This window comes from Rhinopithecus bieti, unplaced genomic scaffold, assembly GCF_001698545.2.
Source record: "Rhinopithecus bieti isolate Rb0 unplaced genomic scaffold, ASM169854v2 scaffold_9581, whole genome shotgun sequence".
Taxonomy (NCBI): Eukaryota; Metazoa; Chordata; class Mammalia; order Primates; family Cercopithecidae; genus Rhinopithecus; species Rhinopithecus bieti.
In genome coordinates, this window is record NW_016806413.1 from 920,598 (window position 1) to 934,839 (window position 14,242).

General features: G+C 50.3%; 1 protein-coding gene across 15 annotated transcripts in view; it reads right to left on the reverse strand.

The window, feature by feature from the left end:
• The window catches only part of ZFYVE28 (zinc finger FYVE-type containing 28), a 153,380-nt gene that overhangs the window by 82,758 nt on the left and 56,380 nt on the right, over positions 1–14,242 (reverse strand). For 7 of the 15 annotated variants that reach the window (XR_001886403.1, XR_001886404.1, XM_017876240.1 and 4 more), the window contains exons 1-2: positions 9,978–10,372; positions 7,554–7,694 (exon numbers count right to left, since the gene is read on the reverse strand). The exons of 1 other annotated variant lie outside the window; for it this stretch is intronic. Coding sequence is in view for 6 of the 14 variants with exons in the window: in XM_017876240.1 (XP_017731729.1) it covers positions 7,554–7,694; positions 9,978–10,088 (252 nt within the window). In the remaining 8 variants the exon portion in view is untranslated. Of the gene's footprint in view, positions 1–7,553; positions 7,695–9,977; positions 10,373–14,242 lie in introns of those variants that run through there. 7 more of the 15 variants (XM_017876241.1, XM_017876245.1, XM_017876243.1 and 4 more) reach the window with 1 other exon arrangement.

The window sequence follows — 14,242 nt, forward strand, 5'->3', positions numbered from 1 at the left end:
GGTGGGCACCTGTAGTCCCAGCTACTCGGGAGGCTGAGGCAGGAGAATGGCACAAACCCGGGAGGCAGAGCTTGCAGTGAGCTGAGATCCGGCCACTGCACTCCAGCCTGGGCGACAGAGTGAGACTCCGTCTCAAAAAAAAAAAAAAAAAAAAAAAAGTTTTGGCTAATGCGCCAACAAAGGAGACAAAGCAGAAACAAAAAAAAAAAAAAAAAGTTCTGGCTAATGAGCCAACAAAGGAGACAAAGCAGAATCATAAAAAATAAATAGAATACATAAAAATTAAGAGATGAAATCACTGAAGCCAATTAATAAAAAAAGAAGGAAAAAAAGAGAAAAGGGGAATAAATAAAAGATGGGGCAAACAGAAAACAAATAGCAAAATGATACTTAAATCTAACTCTATCAAAGATGTATTAAACAAAAATGATCTAAAAACCCCAACTAAAAGACAGAGATTTTCAGATTGCATAATAAAAGGGATCCAACTATATGCTGCCTACAAGACCCCCACTTCACACACACAGACACAAATAAGTTAAAAGTCAAAGGACTTTTTAAAAGTTATATCATGTTCACACCAATCAAAAGAAAGCTGGAGTGGCTACACGAATATTGAAGTAGGTTTCAGAGCGAAGAGTACTACTAAGGACCAAAAAAAAGTCATTTCCTAATAATAAAGGGGTCAATTTATTAGGAGCACATAACTATCATTAACATTTATGAACCTAATAATAGACCTTCCAAGGGCATGAAGTAAGATGACATAAACAAATCCACAATTACAGTCAGAAACTTCAGTACCTTTCTCAACTGATAAGACATAGAAAGTAAACAGAAAATCAGCAAGGATATAGTAAATCTTAGCAATGCTGTTAAAACAACCTGACGTGGTTGACATTTACAGAACTTTCCACCCAACAACAGCCAGAGGCACATGATTCCCAATTGTATATGGAACATATACCAAGAACGACCAAATTCTGGGTCTTAAAACAAGCCTCAATACATGTAAAAATAATCCAAGTCACACAAAGTATATCCTCTGACCACAATGGAATTTAATTAGAAATCATTAACAGAAAGATCTCTAGAAAATTCCGTAAATATTTGAAAACTAAATAACACACTTTTAAATAACTCATGAATCAAACATGAAATCAAAGAGGAAATCACAAAGTATTGTGAATGAAATGAAAGTAAAAACACAACATACCAAAATTTATGGAATACCACTAAAGCAGCAATTAGGGAGAAATTTAAACCACTAAATGCCTAAATTAGAAAAGAAGAAAGGCATTCATTCTCTAACCTCAGTTGCCATGTTAAGAAACTATAAAAAACTATAAACCGTATATATTTTATATGGTTTTGAAGTCTACCATATAAAAATAAAAAAGGAAACTAGAGAGAGAAGAGTAAATGAAACCCAAAGCAAACAGAAGAAAGGTATAGCAACAATCAGCAGAAATTTAAAAAGAGAAAAGATTAAAGCAATAGAGAAAATCAATGAAGTTAAAAATAGTTCCTTTGAGAATATCAGTAAAATTTATAAAACTCTATCAACACAGTTCAGAATGACAACAAAAGACACAACTTAATAACAGGAACGAGAGAGGTGACATCTCTGTGGATCCTACTTATATTAAAAGGATTATAAGGAAATATTATGAACAACTTAATGCCAATAAATTCAACAACTTAGATTAAATTTTTTAAAAGGCATAAACTACCAAATCTCTCTCTAGAAGAAATTTCTGAAATAATGTGAAAACCCTGTATCTATTCAAGAAATTAAATTTGTAGTTAAAAATCTTCCTACAAAGAAAACTCCAGTTCCAGATAGATTAGTAGTGAATTCTACCAGGTCCAGATAGATTAATAGTGAATTCTACCAGGTCCAGATAGATTCATAGTGAATTCTACCAAACATTTAAGAAGAACTAATACTACACAAACTCTTCCAAAAAACTGAAGAGGACAGAATCCTTCTCAACTCATCTATGACATTGTCTTGATACCAAAATCAGACAAAGACTATGGGCCCATATCCCTCATGAACACTGATCCAAAAAATCCTAACACAATTTTAGGAAACTGAATTCAATAATGCAAAAAAGGATAATGTACCATGAACAAGTGGGATTTATCCCAGGAATGTAGAAGTACATTTTTTTTTTTTTTTTTTTTTTTTTTTTTTTTTTTTTTTTTTTTGTGAGACGGCATCCTCGTGTGTTGCCCAGGCTGGATGCAGTGGCACGATCTCGGCTCACTGCAAGCTCTGCTTCCCGGGTTCAGGCCATTCTCCTGCCTCAGCTCCCAGAGTAGCTTGGGAACTACAGGCGCCCGTCACACGCCCAGCTAATTTTTTGTATTTTTAGTAGAGACGGGTTTCACTGTGTTTAGCCCAGGATGGTCTTGATCTCCTGAACCTCGTGATCCACCTGCCTCGGCCTCCCAAAGTGCCTGGGATTACAGGCGTGAGCCACTGCGCCCAGCCAATTTTTTTTAACATTCAAAAATCCAATAAGTGCTATGCTTATGCTCTTCCTGGACCAAAGTACGTGCAGAATCTCTGGGATTGGGTCTGGCATCTTTTTTTTTTTTTTTTTTTTTTTTTGAGAACGAGTCTCGCTCTGTCGCCCAGGCTGGAGTGCAGTGGCCCAGATCTCAGCTCACTGCAAGCTCTGCCCCTCCCCGGGTTATTGCCATTCTGCCTGCCTCAGCCTCCCGAGTAGCTGGGACTACAGCGCCGTCACTCGCCCGGCTAGTTTTTTTGTATTTTTTAGAGAGACGGGGTTTCCCACCATGGTTGCCAGGATGGTCTCGATCTCCTGACCTCATGATCCGCCCGTCTCGGCCTCCCAAAGTGCTGGGATTACAGGCTTGAGCCACCGCGCCCGGCCATATATTTTTTAAGCTCTCATGAGGACTGTGAACCATAGATATGGTCAAGGATATGGTCTAACATCTGCATTTTCTTAGCAACATGTCTGACCTCTTCTGTATTTTTAAAATCTATTTTTATTTAGGGCCACATTCTGTCTTTTAGCTTTGTGGCATATTTGTGATACCCAGCTGGTTCTATGATCTTCTTTCTACCAGGGAACTAAAATGATGTGTCTTCCATCATTTTGTAAGACAAGAAGACACCAAGAGCTCCAGCTACCCTGACCTTTGGGTGCTATGACCTCCAGCAAACGACCCCTTGTTTTCTGTTTATTGCATGTGATGACGGATGAGTCACCCAGTCTGAGTGGATTTCATGTTCTAATTCATGAAATAAGAGAATCGGACCAGATGAGCCTAAAGTTTCTTTCAGTGCTAGATAATCACAACTCTAAAATAGCTATGGTGAGAAGCCTAAATGTATATACTAGCATGAGATTCAAACTTTCGGCAGCTTGACACAGTTTACAATTGTTTTTGTGATATCATAGCTATCATCTGCAAAAAAGAATAAGTCACATTATTCAAAAAGAAAATAAATTAAAATTTAAAGGAATCAGCCAAGGGTTCCCTGTTTCAATGATATAACTGAGTGCCTACTATGTACTAGGAACTGGGATGTACTGGTGAATGTTGTGTGTACACATAGCCCTGCCCTCATGGCATCTGCATGCTGCTTTTGTTGGGTGATGGAGTGGATACTAATAAAAAAGTCAATATTTATTGAGTAAAAAAAAGACCACCAATGTAATTTACCATATTAAAAATAACACGATAATCTCCACTGACACAAAAAAAGCATCTGAAAAAAAATCTAACATCCATTCCTAATAAGAACTCTTAGCAAGCGATGAGCAGGTGGCAACTGCCTTGGCCTGACAAAGGGTAGCTACGAAAATCCTACAGCTAACATCACACTGATCTCTGGGGAGAAAGCATTCAGTTTTCCATCATTAACAAAAGATGTCTGCTCTCACCACTTCTATTCAACTTTGTACTGGAATTCTAGCTAGTTCAATAGGGTGACACACACACACGCGCGCGTGCGCACACACACTCATGGCATCCAGATAGAAAAGGAAGAAGTGAAGATTATCTTTATTGGCAAAAAATGTAACAGAATCTACAAAAAGCTGCCAGAAATAATAAGTGAATTTAGAAAGTATGATATTGTAAAATATATGTTTGGTCTTCTTCCCATTTCCTGACATACAGCTCCAAAAAGCCTGGGACTCTCCTGAGTGATATGCATTCACTGGTGACTGGGGGGCCCTGGACAGCTTCAGGATGGGGGGCTGATCCCTGGGAAGATCAAGGCATGTTAGAGGGTTGTGACTTTCAGCCTCCACCCCCAACCTCTGGGGAGGGGAGAGGCACTGAAGAATTGGGAAGTGTTCTCACCAATGGCAATGATATAATCAGTCATGGCTCCATAAAGAAGCTTCTGCAAACACCCAAAAGGACTGGTTCAGACAGCTTCCTTCGCACTGGCGAGCACATCCACCTGCCAGGGGAAGGGCACACCCCAACTCCACGGGACAGAGCTCCTGCCCTTGGGACCCTTCCCGGGCTTGGCTGGTGCACCTCTTCATCTGGCCGCTCATTGTACCTGTTACTACATCCTTTATTCCTAAGCCAGAACCATGAATGGAGTGTTGCCCTGAGTTCTGTGAGCCACTCTACAAATTGATCCAACCCGGAAGGGGGTCATGGGAGTCCCGATTTATAGCCAGCTGGACAGAAGCACAGACCACACCTGGACTTGGGATTGCCATCTGAATGGGGGGCTGTCTTGTGGGACTGAGTCCTCACCCTGTGGGGTCTGAGGTCCCTCCGGGTGGACAGTGTCAAGATGGGGTTGAACAGAGGACCCCCACTGCTGTCCCTTACAGGACCTGCTGGGGAATGACTCGGTGCGTGGGGAAAATCCTACTCATCTGGTCATGGAGTGTTGGGTGACTGTGTGAGAGTAGAGAGTAGAAAGTAGGAAAAACCCATTATTTAGATGTCCACAGAAAGGTTTTAGGACACCACATCTATATACAAAAGTCACTTGTATTTCCATATAGTAGCACCAATCAAAAACTGACATTTAGGGCCAGGCATGGTGACTCACGCCTGTAATCCCAGGACTTTGGGAGGCCAGGGCAGGTGGATCACTTGAGTTCAGGAGTTCGAGTCCGGCCCGGCCAACATGGTGAAACCCCATCTCTACTTAAAATACAAAAATTAGCAGGGCATGGTGGTGCATGCCTATAATCCCAGCTACTCAGGAGGCTAAGGCAGGAGAATCAGTTGAGCCTGGGAGGTGGAGGTTGCAGTGAACCGAGATCGCATCACTGCACTCCAGCCTGGGCGACAGAGTGAGACCCCACAGGGTGAGGGCTCAGTCCCACAAGATGGCGCCCCTTCAGATGCTGATCCCAAGTCCAGGCGTGGTCTGTGCTTCTGTCCAGCTGGCTATAAATTGGGGCTCCCAAGACCCCCTTCTGGGGTTGGATTAATTTGTAGAGTGGCTCACAGAACTCAGGGAAACACTTCGTTTATGATTCTGGCTTATTTTTTAAAACTGACATGTAATAACCAATACCACTTATAACGTCATGAAAAGACATGAAATGCAACCATCCCTCAGTATATGCAGCGGGCAGGTGCCAGGACCCGCAGCATATATCATATCTGCACGTACTCAAGTCCCACACTTGGACCAGCAGAACCTGCACAGCCTTCCGTGTATGTGGGTTTTGTGTCCTGAGAATACTGTATTTTCGATCCCAGTTAGGTTGAAACAATGCATATTTAAGTGAACCTGTGAAGTTCAAACCATGTTGTTCAGTGGTCAGCTGTGCTGGGGGTAAGGTGGGCCCTGTGAGATGCCCCCAGGGAGCTGGGAGGAACACCGGGGAGCATACTCCAATCTGGGGGGACGAGAGGCCGAGAGGCTCCCCTGGGGGTGCTCAGCACAGACATGGAGGAGGTTGAGGCTGCCATGTCGGGGGGCGAACAGGAAGAGGCCAAGGACTGGGCGTGGTACCCACATGGAGGCGGCTGGGGGAGGAAGGGGAGATAGGAGGAGGGAGGAAGGGGGGAGGTGTGGAAGAGAGAAGGACCACAAAGGACCCAGTGGGATGTGAGGTGAGCCAGAGGCAGGGCCCTGGAGCTGAGTGAATGGAAGTGAGCCTGAATCAGATTATGCTAAGGAGCCTGGACAGTGTCCACACCTTCTTAGTTCCTTCAAAGACCACAGCAGCAAGGAGAAGAATATGAGTGTTTAAGCCCCTAACTGTACTACAGCACTCCCCTCCAGATCCTTCTTGCAGGGCAGTTCTCACTGTGATACATCCCAATTAAAGCCTGTGGCAGCGGGAAGCCTGAGAAGGGGCCACCTAGCTTGGCAGCCTTCCCGTCCCTCCCCCCACCTCTCAAACTCACTTAAAACCAGGCTTTATCATCAACTCTATCAGTCAACAACAAAGCACACAGGTCACAGAGCATGTAAAGGGAAAGAGCCCTGCCCAAAGGTTGCCACGAGCAACAGCCTCCGACCTCCCTTCTTCAGCGGTGGGGCCGCAGGGCAGGTCAGCACCTCTCCTCTGCGGCACTCTCCTCCTCCAGGCTCCAGGGCCCCCAGCACCTGTCCTCTGGGCAGGGGCTCTTTCTAACCTAAGCTCCTGGGGGTAGGGACTCTCCCCACCACAGAGGCCGTCCCGGGAGGGGCCCAGGACATCTGTTGGAACATCTGAACACACAGAAGGTGGAGGCTGCCACTGAACAGCCCAAAAACGAGCCCAGAGCCTGATCCGGCCAGAAAAAGTGTCCTGGCCACACACAGGGCCCTAATGCTGCTCAGTTCCCACTGCAGCAGGGCCAGGCCAGAGCCAGGGCTGGGGTGCAGCCAGCTCGGCCACTTTGCAGGACCCCCACAGGGTGGGACTCTCAGGATCACGGTGACACAGGGATGGACCCCCCCTGTTGGAGGAGTATGTGTCAGCCCCCAACTCCCACGGCCGCAAGGATTCAGCAAGACCCTGTAGGGAGAGTACAGCAAGCACATTCCGGAACTTTGTGAAAGCCCCTCATCATCACTGGATAAAACTTTGCACCATGCCGTTTGCTATTGTGCTGGAAATGCCTCTGAATGCTTGGTGCACTGGGAAGAAAACCTTGGCCGCGATATTTTTAGCAGCAGCTTCCAGGGCCATCTCTCAATTATGCAGCAGATGCCGGCAGCGCCATGAGTCAGCGGCAGAGTCTGACCGCCACATGGTACCCAAGCTCTGCACGAGCACCTGGGCAGGCCCACCCCTCCCACACTGGCTGCTCCTTGGCTCAGAAGCCTGCTCACTCTGCACCCCCTGCCCCCACTCTCCCAGCCTCTGCTCCCCCAAGTGTCCCGTGCAGTTTCTCACTTCCAGCCCAGCTATACCCACCCCACACATCCTGCCCGGGATGGTTCCTCTTCCTGGGCCTGGCTTCTCTAGCACCTGACCCTGAGAACGCCACCACAGGGGGCTAGCAGGTGACAAAGCCTTGGTCTACTGAGGACAGGCCACTCTGTCCAGTGCCCAGCCGGGCCAGCCAGCTTCTGCTGCCCCGTGGCTCACCTGGCAGGAGCGGAACTGGCTGACCAGCAGCGTGCACCGCTGGGGGTCCTTCCGCCCATCCAGGCTGTCCAGCTCCGCGGCCACCTGGTTCAGCTCCTCGTCGGCATAGTAGAACCGGGCAAGCAGCTGCGGATCCGACCTCTGCAGGAGAGAGAGGCCAGGGGCTTGAGTGGATGGGGAACTGGAGGGGATGCCTCCGCCTTGTCCCTTGTCCCCAGGCCATGTGTGGGCTCCGCCTGGGGCCTTCCACCCTGAGCAGTAGCCGGCGCTTTCCTCAGCTTTCCAGGCCAGGATCTGGAGGGAAACAGCTAAAGCCGAGGCTCAGGCTGCCGGCTCAACCCCTGATTCGAGGGTCCCCAGGCCCCCTGCATTTCAGCCCAGGACTGTGGGGAATCCAGACCCTTCGCTGCACCTCAGACACAAGGTCCTCACGCTCCCTCTGGTGGAGAGCCCACAAAAAAGGGGCTCCGGGAAGAGTGGGGTCCCAGGTGCTCCAGGCGACGAAAGCAGCTCTTAGGACTTTTTTTTTTTTTTTTTTTTTTGAGATAGAGTTTCACTCTTGCTGCCCAGGCTAGAGTATGATGGCGTGATCCCAGCTTACTGCAACCTCCACCTCCTGGGTTCAAGCGATTCTCTTGCCTCAACCTCCCCAGTAACTGGGATTATAGGTGCCCACTACCACACGCAGCTAATTTTTGTATTTTTAGTAGAGACTGGGCTTCATCATGTTGGCCAGGCTGGTCTTGAACTCCTGACCTCAGGTGATCCACCCACCTCAGCCTCCCAAAGTGTTGGGATTACAAGCGTGAGCCACTGTGCCCGGCCAGGAAATATTTTTTTATTCACAAAACCAAAATATGAAGTGGCCCAGAATAACACAATAAAATTTACTCCACTTAAGTGAAGAATGACAGTGCATCATAAACCATTTCCCATGATTCATCAACAATTTGCCATCCCCTCATTCTCTAGAAACTTCACAGCGTCTCAGTCCAGTTTCCACAAGCCAGTGCATTGTGGCAGGAAACCCTATGCTCAGAGGCTTCCCTCTCACCAAACACGCAGGGGCTCAGAAGCTGGTTTTCAACTGCAACCACCACCCACCCCAACCCCAGCCGGCCTCCTTGGTGCTCTACACACACAGCACAGCCACCCTCCCTTGGCACGTGAGGTTCCCACTGCCCCAGGATGCAAACGGCTTGTTCCCCTGGATCAGAGTTTCCAGGATTCCGAGAAGCCCATTAGAAAAGTGATGAAGTCCTTTTGTGTGTGTATTATTATTATTATTATTATTATTATTATTATTATTTTGAAGACAGAGTCTCGCTCTGTCACCCAGGCTGGAGTGCAATGGCAAGATCTCAGCTCACTGTAACCTCTGCCTCCTGGGTTCAAGTGATTCTCCTGTCTCAGCCTCCCAAGTAGCTGGGATTACCGGTGCCCATCACCACACCCAGCTGATTTTTGTATCTTCTGTAAAGATGGGGTTTCACTATGTTGGCCAGGCTGGTCTCAAACTCCTGACCTTGTGATCCACCCACCTCGGCCTCCCAAAGTGCTGGGATTACAGGTGTGAGCCACTATGTCCAGCCTATATATTTTTTTGAGACAGGATCTAGCTCTGTTGCCCAGGCTGGAGTACACTGGCATGAGCATGGCTCACTGCAACCTCCGCCTCCTGGGCTCAAGAAATCCTCCTGCCTCAGCCTCCCAAGTAGCTGAAACAATAGGCACACATCACTATATTCAGCTAATTTTTTTCTAGAGATGGGGTCTCCCTGTGTTTCCCAGCCTGGTCTTAAACTCCTGGCCTCAAGCCATCCTCCCACCTTGGCCTCCCAAAGTTGCTGAGATTACAGAAATGAGTCACTGTGCCTGGCCTGAACCTATTTTTATAAAAGGGACTCTTCATAATCACAGAGAGAAAGAGGAGAGGGGAATATACCAAATCACACACAGTGCGAATGTGCCGGCAGCGTTCCCCACAGACTACCATTCCATCGGGGCATTTCCTCCATGTGCTCTGGCCTGCTTCCCCTCCCCTCTGTGTGGCCTTGGCCAGGGTCACTTTGTCCCGACTCTTTCCTGGTCCTCCAGTCCTCACTCTTTGGATCAGCTCAAGACGCTGGCCCAGACCCCTGGGGTGAGGAGAGCAAACCCCAGTGAGGCTGAGCAGACCCACACCAGTCCATCCACTGCCCCCTGCCTGGGCTCCAGCAATGGCTGCATGCACCTGTGACCTGGCAGCCAATGGGAAGCCTTCCCTGGGACTGTTCACAGGAGGCTGACAGAGCCTCTGCACCCACTCACTCCCCGGCAGATGCTGCCTGAGCGTCCACTCTGCTAGGAGTGGATCTGGACTAGGACACAGCCCAGAGCAAGACAGACCCAGACCCCGCCCCGCCCGGCCGTTGACATGCTCACAGATGCCAGAGGCACAGAGATGGACGGTGGGCACTGGCTGCCATCTGCTCCCACCCTCTCAGCACCACGGCTGTGTCCCTGTGCCTCGTGCCTTTCTGGAAGTAAACACATCCCCTCCACGGGCCCAGCCAACCCTGGAGAGCCACAGGGTCGCAGTCACCCAGCAACCCCTCTGTGATGAAATGGGAAGAACAGTGGGGTTGGGAGGCAGGAGACACTCTTAACCTTGTTCCTGCTCTACTGCCTGGAAGGAAAGGAGGGAGGTGGGGAAAGTGAGGCCCAAAAGGCCCCTCCTGGCCCTTCCCCAAGGCCCAAGCCCCAGGGAGTGCTGCACCTTCGAAGCCTTGTAGCTGTCAACTTACAGATGAGCAACTGGGCCCTTGACCTTTGCTTCAGACGCAGCCCCCATAATCTTTTTCTTTTTGAGACGGAGTCTCGCTCTGTCACCCAGGCTGGAGTGCAGTGGCCGGATCTCAGCTCACTGCAAGCTCCGCCTCCCGGGTTCACGCCATTCTCCTGCCTCAGCCTCCCGAGTAGCTGGGACTATAGGCGCCCGCCACCTCGCCCGGCTAGTTTTTTTGTATTTTTTTGTAGAGACGGGGTTTCACCATGTTAGCCAGGATGGTCTCGATCTCCTGACCTCGTGATCCACCCGTCTCGGCCTCCCAAAGTGCTGGGATTACAGGCTTGAGCCACCGCGCCCGGCCAATCCTTTTTTTTTTTTTTCTGAGACGGAGTCTCACTCTGCTGCCCAGGCTGGTGTGATCTCAGCTCACTGCACCCTCCACCTCCCAGCTTCAAGCAATCACCCCGCCTCCCGAGTAGCTGGGACTACAGGTGGGCACCACCACATCCAGCTCATTGTATTTTTAGTAGAGACAGGGTTTCACTATGTTGCCCGGGCTGGTCTCAAATTCCTGACCTCAAATGATCCGTCCGCCTCGGCCTCCTAAAGTGCTGGGATTACAGGCGTGAGCCACCGCGCCCAGCGCAGTCCCCAGAATTCTGACCCAGCTTCTGGGGTGACCACCAGCTTCCTCACCTGGACCTGGGGCCTGCCAATGCCCCTCCTCACTCCCAAGGAAGAGGGGAAGAGCCAAGAACAGCACCTTCCTACCAGAGGGCAGAGGAGCCTTCCTGCCACTTTCCGAACCAGGAGGGAGCATGGCCCCTTTACGGGGTGGGGCTGAGCTCGCAGCCTGCCCAAGGCCGGCAGGAGACCCGCGGGGCCCGACACCCAGCTCAGGCATTAGTCCAGGTCAGCAGAGCCACCGGCTCCCTTCTGGCCCCACACCTGCTGGCTCCCCTTCAAAGCAGTAGGTATGGGAGGGTGGGGGAAGCAGGGGCCTGGTGTAGACGGTCCCACAGCAGACACCTGGCTGTGACTAAGCTGGACCGGAGCCCTCACAGTCCCTCTCCGCATGCGTCCCGCAGCCCCGACCACAGCTCACTGATGAGACACCATCTGGCCCAGCAAACAGGCCAGGTACTGAATTTAGGGCACTGGATGACGACACCTCCTGGAAGCTAAATCTCGGCTCTGAGAAAGAGGACATGACAAGGGGCCACGCGGAAACCCCCCGAAAGGAACCCAGAATCATCCTCTGCCCTGGCACCAAAAACCTCACAACACTCAAGGAGTTCCCAGCAATGCCAGGTCAACACGGGCCCCTCACTGCTCGGTAAGCAGAGGAGACAGCTCAGCCACAACGCAGGTGCATGAAAGGCTGATGGCAGCGTGGTGCTGCACAGAAAGCCCCCGTCATCACACAAAGCCCTAGACCAAAGAGGGGACTGAGCCTCTGAGCAAAGAATAGGGTGCATGCATGTCCCCTCGGCTCACTCACACACTTCCTCTCCTGTGCTCTGGAGAGGCCAAGAACCACCACTGTGTGTGCAAGTGTGTATGTGTACACGCATGCACCTGTCCATGGCTGTGTGCGTGTGAATCTGTGCACTGTGCATAAGTGTGTACACACATGTGCATCCATATATCTGTGTGCGTGTGAATATATGTGCAGGCATAGATGTGCATGTGTGTGTGGACGTGCATGTGTGTGTGGACGTGCATGTGTGTGTGGATGTGCGTGTGTGGATGTGCATGTGTGTGGATGTGCATGCATGTGGATGTGCATGCATGTGTGAATGTGTGGGTGTGTGGATGTGTGCATGCGTGGATGTGTGCATGTGTGAATGTGTGCGTGCGTGAATGTGTGCGTGCGTGGATGTGTGCATGCGTGGATATGCATGTGTGGATGTGCATGCGTGAATGTGTGTGTGTGAATATGTGTGAATGTGTGCGTGTGTGAATGTGTGCATGTGTGTGGATGTGCATGCGTGTGGCTGTGCATGAATGTGTGAATGTGTACGTGTGTGAATGTGTGTGTGTGAATGTGTGCATGCGTGAATGTGTGCGTGTGGATGTGCATGTGTGTGTAGATGTGCATGCATGTGGATGTGCATGCATGTGTGAACGTGTGCGTGTGTAGACGTGTGGATGTGTGCGTGTGTGAATGTGTGCGTGTGTGGATGTGCATGCGTGTGTGGATGTGCATGCATGTGTGAATGTGTGCATGTGTGAATGTGTGCCTGTGTGAATGTGTGCATGTGTCAATGTGTGCGTGTGGATGTGCATGCGTGTGTAGATGTGCATGCACCTGTACATGTGAGACCAGTGCAGCAAGTGTCAAGATGAGCTCCCACAGGGGTGACGTGTCTGTCTACTTGGCAGGGTAAATGCTAGAAAGGGGCATTCATCACCAAAATAAAAGGCATGGGAGGTAGGGAACCCTTCAGGGACGGGCCTGACACTTACCCCTCCTGGCCCTGGCTCCAGTTAGCGGGGATGCTTGGTGCCCTGCAAGGAAGCCGACTCTCACCTGCAGAAGGCAGCCTGTGTGCCTCAGGGCTCCCTGCCTTCCTTTTGGGGCAACTGAAGCCTCTGAATGGTCTTCCATGGAGCTGAGGTGTTACCGAGCACACAGATTGCACTGCCGGGCCTGCTCACTGGTTGGGTGGGCGTGGAGGGGTTGGATGAGGCAGATTTGCTGTGCGACCTTATCATGAGCTAAACTGTGACCACACCCCCCAAATTCAAACATTGAAGTCCTAATCCCCAGGACTCAGAATGTCAGAATGTGACTGTGTTTGGAAATAGTATGTCCCTTTTTTTTTTTCTTTTTTTTGAGACAGGGTCTTGCTCTATTCCCCAGGCTAGAGTGCAGTGGTGTGATCACAGCTCACTGCAACCTCCACCTCCTGGGTTCTAGTGATCCTCCCACTTCAGCCTCCTGAGTAGCTAGGAAGACAGGTGGGTGCCACTACTACACCAGCCAATTTGTGTATTTTTTGTAGAGATGGCGTTTTGCCATGTTGCCCGGGCTGGTCTGGAACTCCTGGGCTCAAGCAATTCGTCTGCCTCAGCCTCCTAAAGTCCTGGGATTACAGGCGCAAGCCACCATGCCCAGCCTAGAGATAAGATCTTTAAAGAGGTCATTAGGGTTAAATGAGGTCGCCAGGGTGGCCCTGATCCAATAGACCTGGAGTCCTTATAAGAGGAGGAAATATGGACACAGGCATATTTGCTGGAGGGCCGACCTTGTGGAGACACTGGCAAAAGGCAGCATCTGCAAGCCAAGGAGAGACCCAGCCTCAGAGGGCCCCAGCCCTGCCACGCAGTAGTCTTGGACTTTTGGCCTCCAGGACTGAGAGAAAATAAATTCCTACTGTTCCGGCTACTGAGTCTGGAGTCCTTTGTTGCGGCCGCCTGACCTGCGTGGAAGACCCAGGAGCGGGCTGGAGCCAGCCCTCGGCCAGACCCCTCCATGCTGCACTGCCATGCAGGCGAGCCTGGGAGCCCTGACATCCACTTAGCAAACCCCGCCAGGTAACCCTCCTCCAAGGTAAAACCCCAAATTGTGGGCCGGTACAACTCTGAGGAAGCTGCCCTTGGGATGGGCTCAAGCTTCCCTGAAAGACCCTGGGGACCCCCATCCACCTGGAAGGACAGCCCCCTCGGGCCCTGGACCTGAGCCTCGGAGCCTTTACCCACCGAGCAAGCGCCCGGCGTCTACAACAACCTGCGAGGCCATTCGTGGTTCTCTGTGATTTGAGGATGCCTCCGTGATGTCTAGGGGCCATGGGCTCTGACGGTATAATTGCCTGCGCATGGGAAATGGGCATCCTGAACAGTGTGTCCAAAGTCACCGCCCCCGAGAACAGGGAAGCGCTGAGTGTCTCCACAACCACAAGGAACAACGCTCGCC